At 35.5% G+C, this 14,494-nt stretch overlaps 6 protein-coding genes across 11 annotated transcripts in view; 1 reads left to right on the top strand and 5 right to left on the bottom strand.

The window, feature by feature from the left end:
• LOC129794093 (GPI mannosyltransferase 3) overlaps positions 1-14,494 on the bottom strand; it is a 1,193,052-nt gene that overhangs the window by 45,137 nt on the left and 1,133,421 nt on the right. The gene's annotated exons all lie outside the window — the stretch shown is intronic.
• LOC129794120 (cytoplasmic tRNA 2-thiolation protein 1) overlaps positions 1-14,494 on the bottom strand; it is a 1,132,104-nt gene that overhangs the window by 45,137 nt on the left and 1,072,473 nt on the right. The window lies entirely within an intron of this gene.
• Positions 1-14,494, bottom strand: part of LOC129794129 (plasma membrane ascorbate-dependent reductase CYBRD1) — a 1,128,201-nt gene that overhangs the window by 45,137 nt on the left and 1,068,570 nt on the right. The gene's annotated exons all lie outside the window — the stretch shown is intronic.
• LOC129794176 (cuticle protein 8-like) overlaps positions 1-14,494 on the bottom strand; it is a 500,748-nt gene that overhangs the window by 45,137 nt on the left and 441,117 nt on the right. The gene's annotated exons all lie outside the window — the stretch shown is intronic.
• LOC129794076 (uncharacterized) lies at positions 979-11,568 on the top strand. 2 transcript variants are annotated; one of them, XM_055834678.1, is made up of 7 exons: positions 979-2,151; positions 6,228-6,408; positions 7,614-7,743; positions 9,928-10,068; positions 10,239-10,457; positions 10,798-10,999; positions 11,087-11,568. In XM_055834678.1, the coding sequence occupies exons 1-7, from the start codon at positions 998-1,000 to the stop codon at positions 11,211-11,213; spliced, it is 2,154 nt and encodes a 717-aa protein (XP_055690653.1). In that variant the 5' UTR covers positions 979-997; the 3' UTR covers positions 11,214-11,568. The 2 variants fall into 2 exon arrangements, with proteins under 2 accessions (XP_055690653.1, XP_055690655.1); XM_055834680.1 differs by having other exon boundaries at positions 11,056-11,161.
• On the bottom strand, positions 11,561-14,267 carry LOC129794113 (dnaJ homolog subfamily C member 22). The gene is made up of 3 exons (XM_055834742.1): positions 13,997-14,267; positions 12,622-12,966; positions 11,561-12,373 (listed from the first exon to the last, which is right to left on the bottom strand). Exons 1-3 carry the CDS (start codon positions 14,054-14,056, stop codon positions 11,600-11,602), a joined length of 1,179 nt encoding a protein of 392 aa, XP_055690717.1. The 5' UTR covers positions 14,057-14,267; the 3' UTR covers positions 11,561-11,599.

The raw sequence follows: 14,494 nt of genomic DNA, 5'->3' as shown, positions 1-14,494 counted from the left end.
CCACCGCATGGGGATAATGTTAAAATTCTTTCATTTTTTTTAATTCTCTGTTTGTACTCAATTAAATCCATGTGCGTTTATCCGTGCTTTTTTCTTGTCTTATTTTTGTGCGTCTTCGCCGTCTATTTACATTCTGTTGTCTCCTCCTATATAAGCTAATTTTAAACAAACTTTTCGATGTGTGAAAGTTCCGCGCGAAGAATGACACGGTAAGGAATGGGTGAGGAAAGTTGCAGAAGTAGGTAGCAAGAAAAAAAATTGATGATCCCGATAATAAGGCTGTCGTGACTAAAACACCTCGGCAACCATAAAAAATAGAAGAATATGAAGCCTCAAGGGGGTTGTATGTTGTGAAGAGAAGTATGTGACAAATTTTTGTCGAAGAGAGTGCAAGAAAAAAAATAGAATGAGGGTGGTTTTGGGAAAATTGAGTACGGGAAGAAAATTCCAACACGTTATTTAATTTGCTAGTTGCATGATATCACGGAAGTTGTGTAGGAAAAGGGAACAATACCGCGATGATTTGTGTCACTTGAATATCCCCATTTTATCACCAACTACACAGGGAGGAAAAGAAAGTTACCGACTTGGGGGAAAATTGTTTTAAACAGCAGACGATGGTTATTGTGACTGGGGTTAGTAGGTGGTGGTGTGTCTGACGAAAATTCTTAAGGGGCGAAGGTACTCAGTGGAGCATTGATTTCTCCAACAGCTGTTCCCACCAACTATTCCCACTTGTTGAGGTGTCTTTCGATTTTCTTTTTGGATAAACTTGTGACCTACTTTTACCACCCACTTTATCATCGTTGTTGGTGGAAAAGCCAAATGTGCCAAAAATGATCATTAATGAATTTTAGATTATACTTACTCAAATATTCAAGGCGATATAAAATATTAGAGATCATCATAATTAAATCAATAATGTTATTTAATTTCCTAAATGCTCATAATAAATCATTTAAATTTCCTTTCAGGGGTTTTTCTGCTACCCTTGAATATGAGCAGTTCTGTGTCATCGAATAACGGAAGAAAAGTGCGTTTTACCCTTCCTGGTCAGGAATTTGTATTTGATCCACCAAAAATTGTTTCACCACGTAACAAAGTCATCCACGGCACGCGGCAGTACATCAACGGTACACTTCAGTCCACGAAATTTGGCACTGTGCCCGAACCTGCGAATCCCAAGAGGGAACTACAGCCACTTCCACCACGAGAACCTCTGCCAGAACCAAAACCCGTCCAGAAGACTAAGCTGCGAATTGAATTACCCCCACAAGCATCGACAAAACCCGATTCAGTGAGGCATAAGCTAATTGTGGGACTCGATAGTCTCAAGATTGATCCTGGAGTTGGCAAGAAAACAGACCCCATTGCTGAGAGATTGACCAAATTAAGTATTGTTACGCCAAAATTCGTTGCAAAGGAACCCGTGAGGCAGTCGAGAGAATTTCCAGATATTCATCATAAATTCACAAGCTTAGAGACACTCACACCCGTTCGTGTGGGTGGAATTCAAGTGCGTGATCATCTAAAGGACACCGCAAGGGATACAGGGGGAACTGCAAAAATTCCCGGAAGTGAGGATTTACAGAGATTCCCCCGGAGGCAGGTGAATTCTGCCGTGAGATCTGTGAAAATCACACAAAAAGTCTCGAGGCAGAGTGTTATAGCTTCCCATCAGGTATCACCGTTGAAGAATAGACAGGGCAAGGGTGCCCCTAATAAATCTTTCCAAATCATCGATACACGATTCCCGGGATATAATTTACAATCAACAAATTTCAATTCAAATACGGACAATTTGAAAAATCGCCCAAGTCTACCCACTGTGGAGGTCACGGGGATTTCGCCACGGCAGACGGATTGTGAGGAATTGAATGGAGGGAATTTGGGTGTGAATGTGGAGTGCAACAGGAAATTACTGCGTGTACCTGAATTGAGTGATATATCGGAAAATATCTACGATTCATCTGTGGCGGGAAGTGGTTTGAAGAGTGGGAATGAACCATCTCTGAGCCACCGTGAGAACGTGGCTCAATTCTGGGATTTTGTGCAGAGATGGCGGGGTATACGACTGAAGAAATTTTCCAATTTAAATCGCCAGTCGTCGGCAGTTTCTGTTCAGCGCTCAGTTAAAACGGTCGAAAAGAGGTAAATTGCTAAATGCTTTCAATTGAACGTTCTCATTCACAGAGCGTGTGTGTGCCTCCAAGAGCTCGTTGTAAATACGAGGGATTTTCCTCCAAGAAGTGCCTGGTGAAAATCGTGCGTGCGGTGTGTATTTTTAGAGTGCAGAAAAAAAGCCCAATTTGTGTGGTTTTTTTGAGAGAAAAATCACTTTGCAAAAATTTCAATATATAGCTTTTCAATAGCTGGCGGGGTATCGTATGAAGAAAATTTCCTGGAAATTGGACAAGAAAGAAAGAAAAATCCCGCGCAACAGCCCACACACCGCAGAACGCGAAGTTTGCCCTCCCCAAGCCTCTCAGAAATTGAGAGAATTATTTTGGGAAAATAATAACCCATGAGATATTGTGTGAATGCGTGGTGAATTGCTAGATTGGCAGAAAAACAGCTGCATTTATTGTCTCGGGAGTGGAGTAAACAGTAATTTGGGGATCAGCAAGACGAATTAGGGGCATATAGTCAGAAAATTGCCAGAAAACATCGTGTGCAGATTTTTTTTCCTAAAATTCTCCCACCACTGCATTGCATTGAGAAAATAAATTAAGTGAATAATTTGCAAGTCAATTTAAATCTCCGCAACTCTATTGACTTGTCTAATTTACTAATTAAAATGCTTCTCAGCACACATCTTAATTCTTACAATTACTCCGTTGGGTTGCAAAAATTTCAGCATGTGGCAGAATTTTATGTATTATAATTATTTACAATGAAAAATTGCCATCAGTGTGGTTTCGTTGGCACTGCCTTTGGCAAACTTTTGGGGAGGCCACAGAGAAAAGAAGATAAAAAGACGAAAAAAAACATTCCACCGGTCATTTATTGCAAATAGAGAGGAGAAGAGGAGTGATAGTAAAAATCCAATCATCGTAAAATATACTTGAAAAAGATTTGGGGCCTGGCGAAAATTTTCCAAAAGAAATTTTCCCCTGATTAATCCTCATGATTAAGTAATATGGTGTTTATTTAAAGAAACAACAACACACAGCTTGATAGTACACAAAAAATGCAAAAAATGGGGATGAAAAAAAACTTTACGGGTTTGGTGGAGTGAGAGAGAGAAAAAGCATAAGAACTTTAACTTATGAGAATTTGCGTAACTGCGGGTAGAATAATGGCATCAGAAATAAATTGAGAAGTATTTGTCTGTCCCGTGGAAATATTTATTTTAGGAAAATCCAATTTTATACACTTTCAATTGCTCTTTCGTCAGTCACTATCGATGATGTTCATTGGGTGCGCAACGAGAGGCATTCCTTCGGGGAATTCAATTCGCAGCACTCAGCCTGTACGACGTGCAATGCAAAATAGAGAAAATAGCTAAAGACGCATTTATATTGTATGCAAATTGTATTTGAGTTCATACCACGCGATATATGTATACTGTATGCATAGAGAGAGAGATGTTGATGCTAAAAGACACATAACATTTAAAATCAATTAATGATCATTTTGAACTAGACATTGTCATAACTTTTTAGTCTCGCGCGCCTTAATAAATCTCATGTGCCCGAGATTTCATGCTGTTAGACTTACGTGCGTAAGAAAATCTAATGTAGAGGAGTAAAAAAAACTCACAACAAGCTCAAGAAGAATCATCGAGCTTAAAAACAAGAGAATTGGAGGAGAAGAAAAATTTTATGTGAATCCAATAAGTGACGTAAAAGCGTAATTATTTTCTTGTGCTTCTGTGTCTAATGTAAACACGATGGTATTCAATATCTCCCTGAAAGTTTTACTCATCAGCAAAAAAAAATGATTTTCTTCTACAGTCTGTTGTCTATTTTCTTACACCCTATACTTTAAATCATTTTTCCTATAAACTTTTTGGAGTTAGGGAGTTTATTTAAAAAAAACTCTGTAGAATTGAAAGAACTTTTACAACTTACTCGACTACATAGTATATGTATAAAAGCTCATATTATATTATGTCTATTTACCTCATTTACCTATAAAATTTAATCTGAAATTACTTCTTAATTACGAGAATTTCCTCTTAATTTGCGGTTTTATGTATCGCGAAATGGGGTGAAGAGAATCACAAAGATAGGAAAGAATTCAATTCACGAATGGTGTTTTTTTTTTAGATAAATAAGGAAGAGTTTTCCACCCTTTTGACGTTTTTTGAGCCTTCATAATAAATCTTAAATGTTTTAAATGGTATTTTTTTCTTAAATCTTTTTTTTATTAAAGTTTTCATTCAACAAACTTTTAATTATTATTATTTACTCTCAGACATTTCCTACTTTTTTGTCTCTACTTCCTGACTACATATGTATGTGTGTAAACACGTCACAATTTATCTCTTTAATCATTTTATTTAACAATATAAGAGTCATTTTACTGACTACTATACCCATTCATTAATTTTTTTGATTAAAAAAATCGTCTGGTTCAATAAATAAAAATATTTTGAAATATTTTTGATAAAGCGAGCTTTTTTGTGCTTTTCGGATGGATATAATTTTGCTGCATCACACTCTGCTAAATTGATAAAAAATTGATTTGAAGAAGTTTTGCCTTCCTTTCTTTCTAATAAAAAAGATTTTAAAAAAATCTATTCTAAAAATTATTAATTGTCAGAGAGAAAACTAATGCAGTTGGTATAAAAAATTATTTTTATTTTAGCAATATATTTTAAATATTTATGAATTAATGCGCGTGCAAATTCACACATCGAATTATCTCCTCTATAGTTGAAGAGCACAAGTGAATTTGGATAAATAAATAGTACCACGGAATATGCTATTGAACTCGAAGGTTAAATTCTCTCTCAACCAAAAATTTCGTGGTCAAACTGTGGCACAATATGTCTGTTTTTTCTACTCCTCCCTTTTGCACCTACAGCGTGTGTAATGATTTCCCACAATTTATTGTATGGTGGAAAAGTTCTGGATTTGCTCATGAGGAGAAAAAAAAGATAGCTTCATTTGTGTGGATTATACGTGTGTTTAAAGTCAAATATTTGGACAATGTATTATTTTTAAAATGAGCCAACTTTTTCGGTATGGTGGAACAGGAAAAATTGTGGAAAAAGAAAACTCATGTAGGACGATATTCCTACAGGGGCTATTAACTACTTTTATTTGAAGAGCTAACGGGTCCCGAACTGAATCGGACGAGCGGCAATGGGCTACTGATACCTATGAGTGCCTGATGAGCGGCATAGAGCTAACGACTCATCTCACTCTTTCACCCAGAGCAGTCCAACCCTAGACACACATAGTGCCACAGCTCAACGTATTATTACGGTAGAAGGGTTTCTCTACCGGGGCACATAGCATTGTTCTACACTCATAAATCCCAGAGTAATTATTGAAATCTATTTTTAAAATCTTATTTCTTAGGGAGGCACATTCATTGTTTCTCGTGCGATTGAACAGAAACTTCGGTGAAGGTAATAATAATGAAAGAAAATTCTCCAAAATAATTATATTTTTGGAGAAATTACTTGGAAAAAAAATCAATGCGGCATGAAAAGTTCAAAGGGAGGAAAAATTTGCATTTTCATGGAAAATCTCCTCTGCGTATGCTGCGGAAAATTATTTGGGTAATTGCATAGTGTTTTTGGGGTGTACAAAGTTTAGCCAGCATGTTTCTCTGCAAAATGATAGAATACTTTTGGGGATTGTGTATCGTGATAAATTCTCATTACGCTCTTTTTCTCTGCATTGCACGTGCCACGTGAATTCAATGATGATTTTTCTCTTCATGGCTTGTTTTTTGCACACACAGGCTGTTCGAGTGATTTTAAATGTTTGCCATAAATCACATTTCGTGGTGGGAAAAAAAAGAATGAGCTGAAAAAATAAGAGCACATGTCTTCTGATGTGCGATGAAAAGATGATGTTGTAGCATTTTTTCGCTGTCATCCTTCTTTTTTTTTCGCGCCATTTGAGTTAACCAGAATCCTCAATTAAATTAATTGACATGCGACTGATTGCCACAGTATACCAAATGACTAAATTCCCATTTATTAGCTGTTTAATGTGGTCATTTGTGTTAAAATCTTTTTTTTCTCTTCCCCCGCTCTTGTGCGGTAGAGCTCAAGTGACGTCACGTCTGAGAACACTTAGGATGAATTTGGAGCAAGTGCCAATGGTTAGCACACTCCTCAGAGCGGCCAGAGATGCTAATGAGCTCCTACTAAAGGAGGCTCTCCGGGATATTCTGATAAATGGCGTCACCAAGGAGGATCTCAATTCAACTGATAAGAGTGGCAGGGTGAGTGAATCATTACCAAATTAGTGATGAAACCTATTGTCGGGGAATTTCATTCACGTGCCTCTTCAACATGGGATTCACAGTAATGGAGGAGATGGAGAAATTGAGGAGGAAACGACAAAATGATAAAAGAGTCTCATGAAATTTTCTCATTTCTTCCCAACTCTTCATTTCTCTCATCACCACCGCTCGCGTAGACAATCTTCTGATGATTCATTCTTAAAACATTAAATATATAAATTGTATAGGTATACATTACTTATCTACTGAATTTTTAAATTAACAATATCGCCCATTAAAAGGCCTGATTGAGAGGGATTTTTTTTAGAATTCTTTCTTTCTAAAAGGGCTTTGTATTAGTCATCACTTTTGTATACAAATTTATTTTTTCGACTTGATAATTCAGTTTCTTACCGTTTTTTATCACACTATAGCTCCCAGAACTTAATACATAGGTACTAAATATTTATAATGGGAAAAAAGTAAGAAAACAAAATGTTATCTATCTCGTGGAAAGTTTAGAAAGTTTTAATCATTCGAAGCTATGTGATAACCACCCTGTAAAGCTCTTACTCTCAATTTATTGTTATTAAAATAACTTACTAAATTATAATTAAACGGATTAAATGAATCTAATTAAATCAGTGTGACAAACAAAAATTGAATTGGCATAACTAGCCGTGTTGTAATGAGATTATTATAAATCTAATAGAGATCTCAAATGGGTCTGCTGAAAGCAACAGACACGATGTATGTGATAGGATATTTATATAATAAATTTATTTAGTAAACTGGCATTAGAATTGAAAAATGTCCTAAAATATTCTCTCTCGTCGTAATTCTTGTAAGTTGGCCACTTATGCCAAATGTGGATGCATATATTGTAGAAGTTTGTGCTACAGAAAGTTGTGAGATTTTGAGATGGCAATTCGTCAATTTAATGTTTGTTTTAGATTGCCATTGAATTGAGCATTTTCAATGGATTTTGCACATAGTATGTGGTGGTGGTGTGGCAGAGAGGAAACGCATATCAATCCATTTTATTATTCCAATCGTGCAAGACAGTGGCTTTTGTCATTGAAATTAAGCAATCAATGTCTCACACAATTGATGCACATGGATTGATTTAATAAATATATACAATATTGCGTCGTCTCCTTGTAAGATTTGATTACATTTATTCCTTATTCTCTTATCCTTTCCAGACAGCCATCTCCTACATATGCTCAACAAATTTGACACATTTTTTGGATATTTTCCTTCAATTGCCTGGAATTGATATCAATAAGCCCGACAATGAAGGGAATACTCCACTACATTTTGCAGCACAAGCTGGTAAGTTAATGCTTTGAATTTCAATCAAGCTCAATCGAAGACCTTATTAAGAATTTAAGATATTAATTTTAAATAAACCGAAACGTTGCTAAAAGAGCCAGAGACTCTGTTATTTTTTTAATTAAAAATTTTGGGGTAAAATTACTTTTTTTTTAGCATTTACTTTTAAATTCTGACCTTCAAGAAAGATCAAATTCCATTTTTTCTACGCACACCTTTTAAAATTTGTTTTGTTTTTTAAGAAAATATTTCTTTACTCAGCAGTAAATGTATATTTACCAATTTATACTGATGATGATTTTATTTTTATGGGCTTTAAAATATATTTTGTTGCCGCAAGTTGTGCTGTGCAAATACGTTCTTACTCTTTCGTAATATTTTGTCATTTAATTTTATTGCTCCTTAATTGTTTAATTTATGTTAATTGGAACTTTCACGGGATTTTTGTTTATTCAAATAAAATCGCAAAATACAAATTTCTTTTGTGATTTTGGGTGTAAAATCATATCGCTTTAGCATTCAAACAAAACTTCCTCTCAGTCTTATTAATTCGTAGCCTATTAATAAAATAGTCATTTTGCATTTAATAAATCATCTTCGAATAAAAAGGATATCCTCTTTATTGCAAAAAAAACTCATTAGAAATAACCATAATATTGTGCTTTGGATACGAAAGATAAAAAAAAGTAGCAAAATGTCTGTGGGAATTTTGCAAAGGCAGAAAAAAGTGTCGGTGGGGTTTTTTTGATGATTATTTCTGGCTCAATTGATGCTAACAGTAGCTATAATAATACAGGGTAAAGAGGAGAAGTACAAAAAAGGGGTCCGGGTGGGCACTACGTACTCTTACGTAGATACTATGAGAAGGAAAATCCAATGTGGGATATAATGTGGGATGCTGAAGAAAATGTTTATGAGACATGAATGTGAGAAGAAACCATAAGGCCCCCGATTAAGAATTTTCTTTCATGCGTACGCAGCTCATAGACAGTTCCCAATTTATACATTTGAAAAAAAATCATAAAATCTCTATAAATTGATTTTTCCTGCCTAATTTCGGTGCGATCTATACGATTTTTTTTGCATGTAGTATTTGCTTTAAGAAAATGCTAATATGAGTCGTTCATTGACACGTACTTCCTGGCGCATAGTCATTTTGGGAACTCGAAGCAAAAACTTTTATTACTCTATCCCGCATTGAACGTGCGAAAATTGTCAAGTGATTCATTTGAAATGCATTAAATAAGTATATACGGGAGACAACTAAAAGATTTATTGAATTTTTTTGCCAGAATGTTTGAATGTTCTTTTTGTGTTTGAAGAGAAATGTAGGTCAATTGTTACACAATGTTATGAGGTTTTGACTTGCAATAATTGCATATAGGTTACCTCTTTTAATTATTATTCCTTGCCTAATTTAAGTCAAACACGAAAGAGTTGTCGTGGAAGGAAAAACAAATTTAAACGACACAATTCTTACCTTTTCTTTGCATAAGTATTATTGCTAATTTTTGGACTAAATAATAGGTACAAAATACAGAAGGATCACGTAGTAACGCCTCACTGTAAATTAATGTTATTTCTTGTTAGTAAATTTTCTTAAAAATTCATTTTAATTGTGCTGGAAGACTGATGTACGACTTGTAGTAGCTTCACAATAGGACGTTTCGAGAGTTTTATTCCACCTTCATCAGCCCTTTAAAGACAGAGTTTAATTCAAAATCAATGATAAATACCTACTTCAATAAAAAAAAGTTTTCTTTACAAAAAGAGATCATTGAAGATCCTCTTAACGTGAAGGTGTATTGCGACAGACCATTACTGTAATATTTATTTAACAAATTAGAAGAGTTCAATAAATTTTGAAAAGAAATATGTAGGATCCATTTTTTTATCTTCAACAAAAATTGTTTACAAAGATTCTTACCACACATTGATGGAGATGGGGGGATGATTTTGATTGTTTAGTAAGAAAGAGAATAAGAAGCAAAACCTCGTGCACTATTTGCTGTGAAATTAGCAAAATTATTCTAGCTTTGCGAGCGTCATTGAATTATCGCAATGTGTTGAATGATAAATATTTAGAGATGTAGAGAAGGAGGTGTCTGTAAATTCACACATCAATTGAATATAATGCTTTTTGTATGATTAACTATTGATTTCTTCGTTTTTATTATACTAAAGGTCAAGTCGACGTGGTGAACATGCTGTTGTCAAGAAGTCGCAGTATTGTTGTGGATGCAAAGAACAACTTGGGTTTCACACCACTCATGAAGGCTGCCCTTCAGGGTCGTACAAAATGTGCAAAGCTCCTGCTCTTTGCTGGTGAGTTTTGTGACAATAAGCACGTCGCTTCTCTTACATTTTGTATACAATTTTGCATTTAAATGAGCAAACACCGACACACGTGGGGGAGGGGAGGAATTATTATTTTCTCTATACCTATATCTTTTGTATTTCACCTGCACGATGTTTGGGTATGTGAAAAACACAAGGAGCTTCACCTGTTGAAACGGATTCCGGACGGGGTATGCGACCGGAGCAATGGGCAAAATTCTGCGGGAGGTACTCGTGCGCAGAGATGATTGAGAAGTGCGCCAGATCGCGTCTGCTGGAAAAGACAAGCTCCTGTAAGTGGTCAAATGACTCACTAGCTTTGGACAAACCTGCCGTCTCCCGAAGTAGAACAAATCCCAGTCAGCAACAAAGTGGTGGTAGGTCAAAATGGATGTGATCTCTGTCTCGTTCTCTCTTAATCCTTTTGAGAATCCTACCAAAATTCTTTGGAATATTTAAATTTTAAAAGAAATAATTTGAATTTGATAAAATTACTAACTTTTAATAAAATAAAGAATTTCAAATATGATGAAAATCTATCTAACAATTCCATTAACTTTTTTACTGCTTGTGATTCCTTTTATCCTCTTATCTTGCCACCACTCTAATGCATATTTCTCCTTTATTCTTGAATAACTTTTATAATCTTTTGCAATTCTTTGAATATTTTGATTTTTATTCAAATTCTTTTTGCTTTTCTTCCATTTTTTTGCGCAGGAATTCGTTCAAAGTTCCGCAAAGTCTTTCCATTTACCCTCTCATTTCGTGATAAGCAGTTCAAGGAAGATCCGAGTGCGGGAACGGAGATTGTGCAGTATCTCTCAGCGGCAGCTCTCTGTGCCAGTGGTCCAGTTGTTCTTCCGGCAAATGGTAATTCAAAGATCATCAAAAGCATCATAAGACCACTAGAAGTGCCAAAGTAAGTTAAAAATTTTACTTTCTTCTCAAAATCATCAGCAAATGGAACTAATTTAGGGATTTTCTTTGGCTATTTGTTGCCGGATAGATTGGAGGTGACTTTGGCCAATAATATGTCGCTAATAAGAAAATATGAGAATTCAAGCTTCTCCGAAGATACGGAATCCGTTGAGAGTGCAGCTCATCAACCGCCAACGCCACGTGGGAAGAAGTGAGAACAGCCACCGGCGGGTGCTTGTCTCAACTTTCGGCGGGGATTTTCTTTCGTTTCTTTTTGTATTTTTAGAGAGATTTCTTACACACATAATTTCTTTACATTTAGCTCTTTTCTATGGAAAGTTCAGTATTTTAATTTATATAAATATATTATTCATCGCCATTCGCCTTACACGGATCTTCCTCACGAGTTTACAACACTATAAAGGACTCTGTGGTGGAATTTATCAAGGATATTTGAGAAAAATGACAAGATTTATGTTCTTCCCTCTATCGTTCTTCTTCCTCTCTTTTTTATATATATAAAACAAACGTGCTCAATGTAGATTTATAATAGAAAAAAAACTTATTTTACTTTTTTTTTAATATCATTGGGTATTCCCTATTACAACTCTTCATTGAACTTCTTGTTTCTCCTTCGACGGTTATTCTTGATTTTGCTCAAAACTTCGTAAGCTTGCTGGATCTCCATGAATTTCTGCTGGACCACCTTTCGCTGTTCCTCATCTTTTGCCTTGTCCGGATGATACTCTCGCGAGAGCTTCCGGTAGACGGATGTAATTTCACTTTGAGACGCCGTGGGGCTAACTCCTAGCACCTTGTAGGCATTTTGCTCCCCATCTGCGTCCATCTGATCAATTATTTGTCGCCATGTCTCTTTCCAACCGTTATGCTTTGCAAATTGCCACGTATCCGCAACAGTTTGCTTCAGATCTGTCCACCACGGTGAGGTGAGGAAGTTACGAATGGCCTCGTGAACGGGAACTTCGTCACCTTCGCTATCTTGAATTTTTCCATTGAAGTACAGGTAGGATACCCAGAGAGAGGAGTAGAGGCAGATTGCAATGGAGAGGTAAAATCCTCGTTTGCACAGACCATGTCGCTTGGGACGTGTGCGTCTCCATTCTTTGGACCAGAAATCAAATGCCGATGCTGAGGCTACATTCATTAGGAGTATCCAAACGTCTTCGTCGTAAATCCAATACCGTATCGGGTAGAGGGCATAGGCAGCTAGAAGGCAGTGAATGAGGGGCCCCTTTTCACGACCAATGTTCCCAACTGTCCACACTCCCAGTGAAGCGAAAAAGGGCAGTGCCCAATGCAGCAAGCTGAAGTCAATGCCCCAGAAAATTTCTTGAGGAATTGCAAGTTTTGCTGCCTGCAAGAAAAATTATTTTTACACACTCTAATTCAAAAGTTACCCCTATTGACAGTAAATTGCTTTGCATTTAATTGCAAATTGCTATTACTGATAAAGGTGATTAAAAAATTAAAGAAATTTGTAACAAAAGGAAAAATTAATGCGAACAAAACATATCAGCAGCTTTGAAAAGAAAATAAAGCTAAAACAACGTGCTACTTTTATGCTTTGAAAGGTTCAATATTTTTTCATAAATTTCATTTCACCTGCGTGAAGAGATACGCCAAAACGACGGCCCCCATGAAGCGAGATGTACTAAAGGGGGGCTTCTTATGTTTTTGCATATTCTCAAAGAATTTTGCCAAAAATTCCGGATGCTCATTCGTATCTCGCACATATTCGGGGATTTTGAAGATTTCACAAATCCATCCAATGCCAAAATAGCCACCCAGGGTGCACCACATCACGAAAGCTTGTCGATCGCGATGCAGGTACAGGTGATGGGCCCCGAAAAGTCCCCCAAAAAGCCACAAAATATAGGCAACAACCACAGACTTTTGCTTAGGTTGATCATCCAGAGCATAGGGCAACATCGGCGTCGATTCGGTGAGCTGCGGAGAGAATTCTGGGTTAATAGACCATTTTATAGTGAATCTTGCGTTTTGTTTAATCAGATGGTTAATGTATGGGAAATTTTTGCTGTTACCATCCAATTTAAGTGATCTTTTGGGAATATTTTTTGTAACTTGTGATTTTTAATTTTTAATTTATTTAGAGTAGAATTTGAAGAAATTCTTTCTAAATTTTCTTTTCTGTAAAAACAAAATTTTTAATTTCAAATTTACAAAATTTTATTAAAAGTAATTCCATTCTAAAAAAAATTAGGATGAAAAAGCTCTTCATTAAAAGCTTTATATGATTCAGAAAAAGTTTCTATAAGATTCAAAATTACATTTTAGATTTTTTTCGATTTTTTGTATTCTTATGTTTTGATGCGGTTTAATGAATTGTTTTTAGAACACTAGTTTCAGTGACGCTATATCTTATCACTATACAGCACACACAGCAACTTTCATTCAAGGAGTAAAAAAATCTTTGTTTGAGTTTCAAGATTCAAAGTAGATAAATATAATTTTGTGATGCATATTTATTTACCTCAGGAATGTCGGGAATATTATAAACCGAAAAGTGCTTAAATTTCATTTTTTTAAACATAAGATAATAATCAGAAAATATTTATATTAATTCAATCAATCGGTAGAAATGAATAAAAAACGTCTATACAGAATTAACTATAAACACTGCTAAAAATTGTTGAGAAGAAAATGTTACGCATGAAAATTATTAAATTGCTCTTATTGAACTAGTTGGAATTAATTTAGCATGATGAACTGAACAATTCCATCCACCTGTGGCCACGACAAACATCTTTTCGCGTGGAAATGCTTTTCTTCACTCCCCCGAAAAAAAAATTGCCATCGTGCACAAAAGATCGATGTTTCATCATCTTCTCTGTTTTCCTTCCGAGTATGTATTTATATTTTTTCAGTCCACGAGTAATATTTTTATTTGCCCCACGCACACGTGCATCATCAAGAAAGTCCCGTTACACCTGTTGGAACACGAAGGCACAAAACTTACCTTTTCCGACGTTTGGGATTTCTTTGATGTGTTCTTCACACCATTCTGCATTGGGGCCATTGTAAATCACAGATTTTCGTCTTTCTTCTTTACAATTTAAATTTAAAAAATATCCTCGAAAGCTCCTCAATAAGTCGTCACCACATTACAATAATTATTTAGGGAGTTCTTGCACGGAAAATAGAAGTTGGAATTAATAAGAGACGATTTCAAACAAACGGAGCACAACTAGCACCGTCGAGATCACATCGCACACAGACGATCGTTCGAAGATGATCGCGCACACTTGCATATTCTTCGTGCTGTGATGCTAAACGGCGGTTATGGGTTCTTTTGAAAAATGATTTTCTATAAAAAACGTTAATTTGCCAACAATATCGTAAATAAGAATAAATTATTAAAATGATTTAATTGAAAAAAAAATTTTTAGGGGAATTATTTCACGAAAAGAAATAATTTTTATGTATTGTAAACTTTTAGATAAGTCTTTCTTTCCTT

Source organism: Lutzomyia longipalpis, chromosome 3, assembly GCF_024334085.1.
Source record: "Lutzomyia longipalpis isolate SR_M1_2022 chromosome 3, ASM2433408v1".
Classification (NCBI taxonomy): domain Eukaryota; kingdom Metazoa; phylum Arthropoda; class Insecta; order Diptera; family Psychodidae; genus Lutzomyia; species Lutzomyia longipalpis.
This window is presented reverse-complemented; position numbering and strand designations above follow the sequence as displayed.

Excerpts from the sequence above, each read along its gene's own strand:
- LOC129794076 (XM_055834678.1), top strand. The coding sequence starts at position 998 with ATGAGCAGTTCTGTGTCATCGAATAACGGAAGAAAAGTGCGTTTTACC. Across the intron at positions 7,744-9,927 it reads ACATTTTGCAGCACAAGCTG|GTCAAGTCGACGTGGTGAAC; the intron begins GTAAGTTAATGC and ends ATTATACTAAAG. Across the intron at positions 11,000-11,086 it reads AGACCACTAGAAGTGCCAAA|ATTGGAGGTGACTTTGGCCA; the intron begins GTAAGTTAAAAA and ends GTTGCCGGATAG.
- LOC129794113 (XM_055834742.1), bottom strand. The coding sequence starts at position 14,056 with ATGGCCCCAATGCAGAATGGTGTGAAGAACACATCAAAGAAATCCCAA. Across the intron at positions 12,967-13,996 it reads AATCCCAAACGTCGGAAAAG|CTCACCGAATCGACGCCGAT; the intron begins GTAAGTTTTGTG and ends TTCTCTCCGCAG. Across the intron at positions 12,374-12,621 it reads TGGCGTATCTCTTCACGCAG|GCAGCAAAACTTGCAATTCC; the intron begins GTGAAATGAAAT and ends TTTTTCTTGCAG.